We start from the raw sequence: 12,361 nt of genomic DNA, 5'->3' as shown, positions 1-12,361 counted from the left end.
GTACAGGAGAATACATAGAAGTCATGGGACTCCATAGTAAAAGTCCGTATTGGACCCCCTACCGCAGGGTCAGTGCGCCTAGGCACTGTTGCAAAAGAGATTGGCCAGAAATATCAGACGACTTAGCTGAGCAATAATCAGCGATTCTCTCAGCTTTTTGGCCACAAGATAGTCGAGAGTTGGGGCCAGACTTACAGAATTGGACAGACAACTGGCACCGCGATGGGGCTATTCATCACCCAACCTCCCCAGCTCAAGAGCCCCACAGCAGCTGCCTGGTCTGCCTGCATTAAAGTCACCGGGTCTGCACGGGTTGTAAGAGGATTTTTTTTTTTTAACTGAATTTATTGTAATTTCTACATAAAAATAATAGACAACCATCTGTTTATAGACGTTTTATTATTTGCTTGTGTTAAGCCCATATAAGTGCCTTTCCAGTTTGCATTGAGATATTTTACATACCAATACATATTTCTCACAAATTTACTACACTGTACTAATAAACTTCTAAGAAAGCAATACGCATCTCTGGTATTTCACAGACAGTTCACAAGGGATAATGGGGTAAGGGAAGGGAGAGCGTACGTTTCTGATCAACACTTAGAATAAACTAAATTGGTGATACCTGGCAGGTTATCCAGGACGTGTCCAATGTCAGCCAAACAGTCGAAGAGATCTATTTGATCATTTGTAATGCTGTAAGATATTCCAGACTTCTGACCTCTTTTATCTTAGAATAAAGCCAAGGCCCCACTATCAGTATTTAGTCAGTATTTTTTCTCAGGAGTGGGAGACAAAACCAGGAGTGAGTGATAAATACAGAATTGGTGACTTGTTTCTATTATACCTTTTCTCTGATTGTTCCTCACCTAGTTTCGGCTCCCACTCCTGAGAAAAAATACTGATCGAATACTGACCGAATACTGATAGTGGGGCCGTGGCCTAAAGGTCCAAAAGGGACATAAGAGAAGTCTGCTTTCACTGTCTAGGCAGTAAGCTGCCGTCAGGATTTGCAAGAGCTGCTTGATCACTCATTTTCTTAAGGGATCTGGCGAAATATAAAATAGGTCCTTAGTGGGTTTAGAGGCGTGTTGTGCTCCAGATATGTGTTATTCTGCTCTGCAGCCACAATTACATTGTGTTCAGTTCAACATCAAAAATTTGGTAAAGTGTCCTCTTTAAAGCTTTAGCATATAATGCAGTTGATATGCTCTTTGAAGTTACAGTTCTTACAGAAGAGATTGGCAAACTCCAGAATTCCACACTTTGTACTTAAAGATACAGTAATGTGTTATTATATTCAGGGGCTTTAGTAAATGACCCTATGAGGTGACATACTCGCTGCCAGCATTACTAACTAAGGAAAATATCCATATGATTATGTTCACTACTGTCCACAAATGCATTAGAGACCGCATTGTAATGTCTCATCTATGTAATCACATCCATATCCAGCTGGAGAGTGAATGGTCATTCCTTTTATCGTTCATAGGTGTTATTTTTCCTGCTGAGGAATCCACCAGGCATATGAAAACCCTAATAATGCTGTATTCCTTGACTGATTAGAGAGCAAATTAACCACTTACCCTTTACATGTGGATAACAATCCTATCATTATCTTCACTGAAAATGTGAATATCCCTGATCACGTAGATGTCATGGCTCTTTCAAAAGAAAGCAATGTCCTCAATAGATAACATTAGTGCTTGTTGTATTTTGATAAAGACCTGAACACTTAAATGGGTTTTTCGGTCTTAAGCTCAAAGTCTGCAGTCATGCTATGTGACTACAGACTTGTAAATCATCACATTGTGCGCCCTGCTCTCTGTGAGGATTCTCCGGTGCCGGGAGCAGGCTATCAGGAGATTGCAAGCGATTTGCACACTTCCGACCACATTCCAACTAGACTGTGTCCTGTCTCGTTCAATACACATGCATTGAACGAAATTGCGCCCGTCTAGTCGTCACGTGACCACATGCATACAAATTACATACTTGTGGTCACGCGCCCGCCTCACCCGGCACTAAAGAATCCTCACAGCGCGCAGTGTGCACAATGTGATGATTCACAAGTCTGTAGTCACATTGCATGACTGCAGACTTGTAACTTCAAGGGAACCTGTCACCAGAAAAAATGCAATTAACCTACAGATATGGGGTTAATCTGCAGGTTAATAGCATTATTAACCTGCCCAGCACCCACACTTCGCCGAACACTTCAGGGAGAAAGTTAACTTTATTCCCCCGGCAGCATTCCGGTTTCAGCCACGGGGGCGGCGCTGGCGCTGGTTCAGTCACCGCCCTGAGAATACAGAGTGGCAGCTGTAACTATGCCATTTTGGACGCAGTTACAGCATGACTGAAACCAGAACGCTGTCGGGGAGAATAAAGTTAATTTTCTCCCTGCAGTGTTTGGCTAAGTGCGGGCGCCGGGCAGGATAATACTATTAACCTGCAGATTAACCCCATATCTGAAGGTCAGTAGTGTTTTTTCTGGTGACTGGTTCCCTTTAAGTCCAGACAACTCCTTTTTAATGTATTTTCTGTGGTAACATGTCTTTTTGTCCTATAAGGGTTTTTATAAACTCCTCTTTTTCACCCATAGAGAGTGCATACAGCATAGCAATTAGATTTGGCTTAGTGCTTGGTTAGTGGGAATGGTCTGGGCTTTTGTTCTTCACTATCAAGGTTTATGGTTTTTCTGATCGTGATCCTCAGGTCATATCCCTGGAGTATTTAACAGCAACCACAGGTGATGGATTATATAGGGTTTTCTAATGTGTGGCACCACAGTCCATATTCAGAATTAACGTAGAAGACTGTGGACATGTTAGAAAACAGTTAGCAATATTGTGACAGTCTATTCGATTAGTAAATGGAAATACCATCACAATAATCATAGGATTCCCAAAACCTCGCTCCTCCGCTAAATAACTGTTTTTAGTGGGTTTTAATTAGTCAGATGACATGCCAAAGGGTAAGCACCCATACGTTATATGCTACTATTCCTTTGAAATGGTATACCGCCCTATTTTCAGGTGCTGTGGTGCTAGAAAACAGGGAAATAGAAAATGTACTTATTCAGTCTCCATAACTGGGCTGCAAGTGTGGGGCTCTTTTAGACTGCTTTTCTATGACTGTCTGTATGAACCAGAACTCACACCAAGAACTTTGTCAGACAGTGTCAACTCCGCTTTAGAGGCTCGTATGACGATTATGATTTATTATCAGGCTGAAATTATTGTATTATGCACAATGAAACAGCAGCTGAAGATGAAAAGATCATTCTTAGCCTGAGAGGTACAGAAGATAAACATGAGACAATGATGGCCGACTCAGCTTGTGTCACATATAGGAGCGTTTTGATGCCAAGAAGAGGCTAAAAGGGGCTAATTTTTATCTTTGTTCTCCCTTCCCCCAACTTTTGTTCATTTTGGTGACCAAATCGAACTCATATTATTTTCCAACTTTTTTCCATTACAGATAATGGTGGGCAGACATTGGCTGGTGGTAATAACTGGCCTTTACGTGGAAGAAAATGGACCCTTTGGGAAGGTGGAGTAAGAGGAGTTGGTTTTGTTACAAGCCCCTTATTAAAGCAGAGAGGTGTCACCAGTAAAGAGCTGATTCATATTTCGGACTGGCTGCCAACGTTGGTGCATCTGGCTGGAGGAACTATTAATGGTACCAAACCTTTGGATGGATTCAACATGTGGAAAACCATCAGGTAAGTTTTCTGCACTTGTTAGAAGGGAAAAAGTTTTTCTTATCAGGAAAGATATGCAGTAAATATACAACAAGATCCACTTAAAAACCTGTTAAGACATGCAGAAAACTTCAATCTAGAATTGATAAAATAGTGATGATCAAATAGTTTGTATTCGTTACAATCACTTGAAGGTGCAGACTACATTGACTTTAGTATAGGGCATAATAGGATGAGAAGATGTAAATCACTGCAGCCATTTTACTTTCTCCCTGCAGAGGGAGAGAGAAATCTACTGTAGATATAGCTTGAACAACTAATACTTGAATAGGGAATTATTTTTATTATTATTATATTATTATTAACTTGCTAGCTAATCGATTCCTGCGATCACAGCAGCATCGGTGCTGTCTTAAAGGGAATGTGTCTTCAGAAGATGACCAATTGTTAAAAAAATAAAATTAAAATATATTTTTTTAAAAACATTTTGGCAATACTTTATTTCTTACAATCTCTATTAAAAATATAAAAAATAAATCTTGCAATTTTCACACTGGCCACACTGAGGCTTTTTTTTTAGTCTTTAACTGCCTATTGTTTCAGGAAATAAGACCTGTACACAGCCATAACAGTCAGATCTCAACCTTGTCTTTTGTATTGAAGTGTCAAATGAGCCTGTGTAAAGGTAATTGTGAAGATAGGGGAGCAGGGTCATCCAGTGATATCACCCATTGTAATTGGTGGATCCTGTGTTATCAGCGGTGTATAGAGGTGTTACCTGTCCTTGTAATCCTGCCTCATACGCAGGGCTGTGGAGTCGGTAAGCCAAACCTCCGACTCCGGCTCCTCAATTTCCACGACAGTGACTCTGACTCCCTCATACATGGCTCATGTTTAAGTGATAAATTTACTGTAGCACAGATTCATCTCAGCTAAAAGTCTAGACGCTTAGATCAGGAATAGGACAGACATTTATAGGACATTTCATAACTTTCCCAAATACTTATGAAAAAATATTACCCACAAACTGCATTGAACTACTGGACCCAATTTATTATATATTTTAGGAGTCGGTCCATTTTATACCGACACCGACTCCACCAAAATGGACTCCCGACTCCACAGCCCTGCTCATACGGAACCTCGTTGTAAACTCTTCCTGAAATAACATTAAGTATGAATCTAAAAAAAGCCATAGTGGCCAGCGTGAAAATTACAGGTTTACTATTTTTTTAATCTTTTTTTAATATGAAAACAAAAATTAAATAAAAAAAAAATACATGTAACACAAAGACCTGATATAACCAATAGGTCATTTTCTGATGATACACTCCAATTAAGAAAGCCATTTCCGCAGTGTGAGAAGGTTGACATATGTAGAAACAGTCTTGGCCACAATGTCATAGTTCACTGCCAGCCTCAATTACCCAAAAACATTGTCAGTCACAATAGCAGAGTTTGTTGCCAGCCATACTGTTGCAAAGCCATGCTCCTGTGCCACCCTTGATCCAGCGGCAAGGTTGAGGCTTTATACTGTAGGACGTAAGCTTGAGCATGAGTACTAACCCCTCTCCTTGTATAGACACCCTGGAGTATGAGGACCATGCAGAAGTAACCTATAATATGATCTATGAACCATTGAGGGAGTGAGAAGGACTGTAATGGAGAATTTAAAATGGGTTTTAGTTCCTAAAGCAAAACAATGTTCCCTTTGGTAATACTGACAGTATATATTGAATACTGTTATATACACCTTATATTTTTAGTTGGTCATTCAGATGGGTTTGGAAATGAGGGACACCCATAACAAATTAGGTGCTCAATTCCTAGCCCTTTTACAGTACTTTGTACCTTTTGTATTTTTCCACACCTCCTTGTTTGCTGATAATATAGATCATCTGGAGATTTGGAGTCCTGCACAAGTTTTCACAACACAGTAACAAAGGGGATAAGGTCAACCAAAAATAGGCAACTGCATGGGCATCTTCATTGGTGTGTACAACCCTAGACATGTGCTACCTAGATGAACACGAGTATAACCAGGGCTGTGGAGTCGGTGTCCATTTTGGTGGGGTCGAAGTCGGTATAAAATGGACCGACTCTGACTCCTAAAATATATAATAAATTGGGTACAGTAGTTCAATGCAGTTTGTGGGGAATATGTTTTCATAAGAATTTGGGAAAGTTCTGAAATGTCCTATAAATGTCTGTCCTATTCCTGATCTAAGGGTCTAGACTTTTAGCGGAGATGAATCTGTGCTACAGTAAATTTATCCCTTAAACATGAGCCATGTATGAGGGAGTCGGAGGTTTGGCTTACCGACTCCACAACCCTGAGTATAACATTTCGTTGTACTAAACATGTAGTGTATTACCAAGAGCACTAACTGAAAGCAATAGAAATGTACAAATCTTACCAATGCTCTGTGTTTGAGACTCGCAGGAAATGTTATCACACAAGTGAAATGTCAAGGATATAAATTCCTACATTTTTTTTAGAAGGACACCTAGATTATCCGAACTCTCTAAACAAAGAAAATCAGAGCGATATTTTGAGGCTTTTTTGTGATTTGTAACTAGTCTATGACTATGCTTTTTGAATAATTGAGCTAGCTACCATAATCATTGTTTTACCTTTTGGCTATAGTATAGTTGAGGTGAAGATACTTTTTGTTCACTGGAATCCCCAGATTTGTAGGATTAAAGCTTGGGTAAACCTATACATGGATACAAATGGCAATGTCCTGGTATAGTACTATTTTGATAATCTCTTCCGTATATAGATCACTTGTTGTTGTTCCATTGTCATAAATAATGATACATAGATTACAAATAAGAAGAATTGTAATTCTACAATGTATAATCTGGGATTTGATAATCTGCACTGCAGCATAGAATTGCAAGAAGTCAAGAAGGATAAGATCAGGGAGAAACAATTTGGTGAAAACAAAATTAAAATAGCATATTTTGTAATTTTTCCTTAAATTGGAGAGCTTTAGGATATATCAGTTGCATCCTCCCCATTTTGTTTTTTTTTTCCTGAGCCAAACACAGCTGATGGAAAAATGGTGACTGTGCTCTTGTATAATAGAATCCTTAGCTCGACAGGGAAATATGGTGCGCAGCATTCCTCTGTCCAGGTCTGTGAGATGTCCAATGTCACCATTGATTCCACCAGACATAAACCTGGTCTCAGGAGTCTATGAGAACAGCATTGTCATTCAATAAAAAGAGGCAGGACATATTTGAACGAGCTCGTAATATGAAGTTTTATATACATTTCTACAACTGTCCAATAATTGATAATTTAACATCTATGAGATCAGTGACACCCAAGGAATTGTAAGGCTATGTTCACACTAGGCGGTTTTTCAATGTTTTTTTTATGCAACTTTTCAGTTGTGTTTTACAGCACCAGCTATGTTTGAGATTTCAGAAATCTCATGCACACAGGTTGGTTTTGTGTCCTCTGTATTTTGTGCTTTGCATGTTTTTTTTGCACAATAGAGCATGTCACTTCTTTCAGCGTCTTTCACGCATTAAAAGCAATGGGTAGTTGCAAAAATGCAGGTATCAGGTTTTGCTGCATTTTTAGTGAAAAAAAAAAAATAAGTACAGCAGTATGTGAAACACATTTATTTATTCTTGTGATTTTTTTTTTTCTTGTCTTGATCACCTAAAATGGCAGTTAGGATTAAATTAGGATTTAATTAAATTAGTGATACCTACAAAGTAAACATTGACTGACCAAGGTGTGAAATTGAACAATACCTGTGGCCAACCAAGGTGTGAAATTGAAAAATGCCTGAGCTACTCAATGGCAAACCAAAATGTGAAAGTAAACAGTATCCTACAAACTTAATGCTCTGCCAATGTCTTAAACTATTCCCAACCAATTCACCTCCCCCTGCTGTTGCATTTGTTATTCTGGTTAATATGGTTTCACGTATGTCTTGCATTGGTGACCCATGTTCATGCTGAGCTTTGGGATTCTGAAAAATGCACCAAAACCTGCGTTTTTGACGCTGCTTCTTTTCTGCCAAGAGCGCAGGTTTTCCTGCAGGAAAAAAATGCATGAGAAACACCCTGTCTAATCATGGCCTAAATCACAGTTGTCAATTTATTGATTTCCAGTAGGAAATAGAGAGATGGCAGAGTTTTAATTATTATATTTGGGGAATATAAGTATTTACATCAAAAGATGTCAGTAGAGCTGACAGATCATCTTTAACGTCTTCTATCCCCAGGTCACAATAGTACGTCTTGGGAAGGATGTAGATGTATGAAGTGGACTCGGGAGCTTAGTCTGCTCCATACAGTGCAGGAGCTGGCTGTGTTATACAGCAGGCAACTGCCTCTAACAGTATAGATCACTGATGTGTAACCACTTAAATGCCATTGTCAATCTTTGGCAGCAGCATTTAAGTGGCACAATTACTGTGGGATGTCCGTTCCTGCATTGCTACATCCAGAACTCAAACGGGGATGACAATGGGTTGCCGTTGACGTTGGGGGCCTGCTGAAGTATTGCAGTTTATAGTAGAAGCTATGTATTGATTGCCAGTTCAAGTCCTCTAGCGCAGGGGTGGGCAATTAATTTTCCAGAGGGGCCACATGAGAGACCATGACTGTTGTGGAGAGCCGAACCAATAGGCTGAAATAAATTCTTCTCAATATTAATATCAATATATTAATAATAATATTAATATAATTAATTGCATCACTCAATATTGAGCAGGATTAAAGTGGTTTTCCCACATATAAAAGTTCATTTTAATCTATAGTTCTTGGAATGATAATAAGTTCCAGAATTGAACGTATTTGAATAAAATGTTCCTACGCTGAGATAATCTTATAAATGTGCCCCTGCTGTGTCTGACCGTATAGGAACATGGTCTGATCATACCACATCTCCTGGGGAGGAAGCAAAAGAGTATACAGACATTACAGCACCATATCACAGCCGATTCTTTCTTTGAAGTAAAACATTGTTTAAAAACAGGCAGTGAAATGTTTTATCTCGCAAAAAGTATCGGCTGTGATCCCCTGCTTGTATACTGTAATATCTGTATAATCTGTTTTGCTTCCTCCCCTGCCAAGGAGATGTGGTATGATCAGACAGTGTTCCTGCACAGTGAGACACAGCCATTACACAATACACAGCAGGGGCACATTTATAAGATTATCTCAGCACAGGAACATTTTATTTAAACACATCCAATTGTGGAAGTTATTATTATTTCAAGATCTATTGATTAAAATCAACTTTGTTACTGGGAAAATCTGTTTTAAGTATGCTGACCTCTCCCTATATATCGCTTGAACCTGAATACAGCCTCTCCATGTACAGTATGAACCCCCACACAGCCTCCCCATATACAGCATGAACCCCACGCAGCCTCCCCATATACAGCATGAACCCCACACAGCCTCCCCATATACAGCATGAGCCCTACACAGCCTCCCCATGTTCAGCATGTGAGTCCCTTAGCCTCCCCCACACACAGCCAGGGAGTCTCATAGCCTCCCCCACACACAGCCAGGTAGTCCCATAGCCTCCCCCACACACAGCCAGGGAGTCCCATAGCCTCCCCCACACACAGCCAGGGAGTCCCATATCCTCCCCCACACACAGCCAGGGAGTCCCATAGCCTCCCCCACACACAGCCAGGGAGTCCCATAGCCTCCCCCACACACAGCCAGGGAGTCCCATATCCTCCCCCACACACAGCCAGGGAGTCCCATATCCTCCCCCACACACAGCCAGGGAGTCCCATAGCCTCCCCCACACACAGCCAGGGAGTCCCATATCCTCCCCCACACACAGCCAGGGAGTCCCATAGCCTCCCCCACACACAGCCATATATTCACCTCGCTTCTCCCAGTGCTCTGCCTCTGCTGCTGTCTCCAGTGCGCTGACGCGATGAAATAATGTCATCGCGTCACTGATTGATGGGTAAAGGGTCCAGAGGTCCCTCCTCCACCAGTGCAGTCAACGCGAATGGAGAGTTGGAGACAGCAGACGGGCAGCGAGCAGGTGGCGGGGGAAGGCACAGTGCTGCCCCTGGGCCACTGTTTTCCAGCCCCTCGGCTGTCTCGGTCCACCCAGGTCTGCTCTAGAGGGACTAAGAAAATTTAAAGTGAAATGTCATTAAAAAAAGTTTTAAAAAAAAATCTAAAAAAGACATTCAAGTTTGAATCTCCTCCCTTTTCCCCTTCCAAAAATAAAGAAATTAAGCAATAAAAATATATCAGCATATTCGGTAGTGCCCTGTTTGTAAAACTCCAAACTATGAAAATATAAAATGATATAACTTAAAAGATAAAGAAAAAAATTTGAAATGCCAGAGATGGAATTTTTCAGTTGTTGTACCCCCCCCCTCCCCAAAAAAGATAATACAAAGTGATCAAAACATATGCATCCAAATATGGTTCCAATAAAAAAATCCAGCTCAGCATGCAGAAAACATGTCTATCGATAGGTAAATAAAAAAAAGTTATGGATCAGCGACAGAGACCAGTTTTATTTTTACAAAGTTCAAAATGTTTAAGCCTTTAAAATAAATTTAAAAAAATTAAAGAAGTTGTCCACAACTATTTACTCATTTCTATAATGCCCCCAATCTATTTAACCTGTTGAGGGAAGATTATTTCTAATTACCTTACTTTGTCTTTATTGCCTGTGAGCAGCGGTATCACTGGCCACTCACAGGCATCACGTGACCCCGGCGGCAGCATTCACCGTGCGCTTTCCCAACGAATGCAGGAGAGGGAAAGCGCGTTATGCTGGGCTGTGACGTGCGGGGGTAACCCCGCCCACAGCCCAGCATCCACCGCGGGGAGGGCGTCACTGATGTCACGCCTCTCTTGACGTGACATCAGCGGAAGAAGAGCTGGCTGCCGCCGGGGGTCACATGCCTGTGAGTGGCCCGCGATAGCGCCACTCACAGGCCATAAAGACAAAGCAAGGTAATTAGAAATAATATTCCCTCAACAGGTTAAATACATTGGGGGCATTATAGAAAGTAGTGGACAACTCCTTTTAAACTATATAATTTTGGTATCACCGTAATCATACTGACTTGTAGAATCACGTCGCTACATCATTTTTACCGTGGAAGCCATAAAAACAAACCCCCGAAAAAATAATTGAGAAATTGTGTGTGTCGGGGAGTGGGGGGTTTACCATTTCACCTCACTTGGATTTTTTTCACCCCTTTTTTTTTTTTTAGAGCATTGTTAAAGTTAATGTTGTCATTGAAAAGTGCAACTTGACCCTCAAAAAAAAACAAGTCCTTGTATGACTGTATTCGTGGGAAAATGCAAAAGTTATGGCTCTTGGAAGAAGAGAAGGAAAAAACTGAAAGCTGTCTGCTTCATTAAAGCTAGTTTAGAAGATTAATTTTATGGGCCCTATTAGGGAATTCTAAGCTTAAGTAGACCCTTGACCATTGTAGACTAGTTACAAAGAGCTAGTCTTGTCCTGGAGGACCTGTACTGTCCTGCACTACAGAGAAAACCAATTGATATGAAAGCTCACTGGGTAATACTTCATCTCACCTGTAGAGGCACTGCAGGATTTGCTTCCAACTTCAGATTTGGTCACTGTCTTCCACTACATAGCAGCTAAAATACCAGTGCTCCATGATATATCTCCTGACCTCTTCTTCTGCACTGCAATATTCATTATATAGACCTGCACATAAATAATAAAGACCAGATGCTTCACCTTCAGTTGTGTGGGAAAAGTGGCTAAACGTGAACATCTCCTTTAAAATCTGTTTCACATATGCATGTGCTTATGTGAACAAGCCCTAATAGAGAATGCAAAGTGTCCCTCACAATCCAACATTCGGACGATCGGTCAGGATTACTTTTCTCCGGAGGAAGTTTCCAGTGAGTAAAGAAATGATTGTTTTTCATTAGGACTGGAATGTTTCATTTCCTCAGCTGTTTTGATCTCGAGCATTACATGTGACTGCTTCCCAATAAGGAATCATTGCACTAATTTCTCCGCTCCTCGGATGACAATACTTACAATATGTCATCTCCACTATTTTAATCATTTGAGTTCTTTTTATTTTTTGGGCAAGACTGGAGGCAGAAATGAAATATTTCTATGAGATGCATTACTGCTCATTCTCATTGCGCTTATTCTTTTAGACATTTAAGGTAAAAGTAAAACCAAAGTAAACGTTTTCTTCCATTCTCTATTGAGTATGTTTACTTTGGAGGAAATTAACAAATAAGCACTTAAGACCAGGAAACTCGACAAATTGATTTGGTTTATATAGAAAATAGCAGAAAATAAATATCACTGCTGGGTGTGGACAAGCCAAACCACAGGGGAGGTTTTCATGAAATTTGCTATATTAAAGGGTACTTGGAGTTCAGCTGGTTATAAAGGTCAAGAAGATTTTGCGAATTCAGGTCTATCTAGAGTAAAAATGGGAATTCTACCAAAGACATTTATAGCATATCCACAGGATAGGGAACCATTGTTCCCTATGCAAATTTTCAGCTATATTCATGATCATATTATTGCTGTTTCATGTAGGTTTCTGAATAATAAAATATTGTTTCAGAAGCTCCTTGGAGTTATATTCTGTTTAAGTGTTCCCTTTATTTTTTTGAGCAGTGTATAATCCCCAAGTA

The 12,361-nt window shown here is 40.3% G+C and overlaps 1 protein-coding gene across 1 annotated transcript in view; it reads left to right on the top strand.

The window, feature by feature from the left end:
* Window positions 1-12,361, top strand: part of ARSB (arylsulfatase B) — a 180,906-nt gene that overhangs the window by 105,179 nt on the left and 63,366 nt on the right. Inside the window, exon 5 of the mRNA XM_073680176.1 lies at window positions 3,484-3,727. Within this exon, the coding sequence (XP_073536277.1) occupies window positions 3,484-3,727 (244 nt within the window). The remainder of the gene's footprint in view (window positions 1-3,483; window positions 3,728-12,361) is intronic.

This window comes from Phyllobates terribilis, unplaced genomic scaffold (genome assembly GCF_046119375.1).
Source record: "Phyllobates terribilis strain yellow unplaced genomic scaffold, ASM4611937v1 Scaffold_1__5_contigs__length_1240528914, whole genome shotgun sequence".
In the NCBI taxonomy this organism is placed as follows: Eukaryota; Metazoa; Chordata; class Amphibia; order Anura; family Dendrobatidae; genus Phyllobates; species Phyllobates terribilis.
Note: the sequence above shows the minus strand (reverse complement) of the source record. Positions and strands in the feature narration are given on the sequence as shown.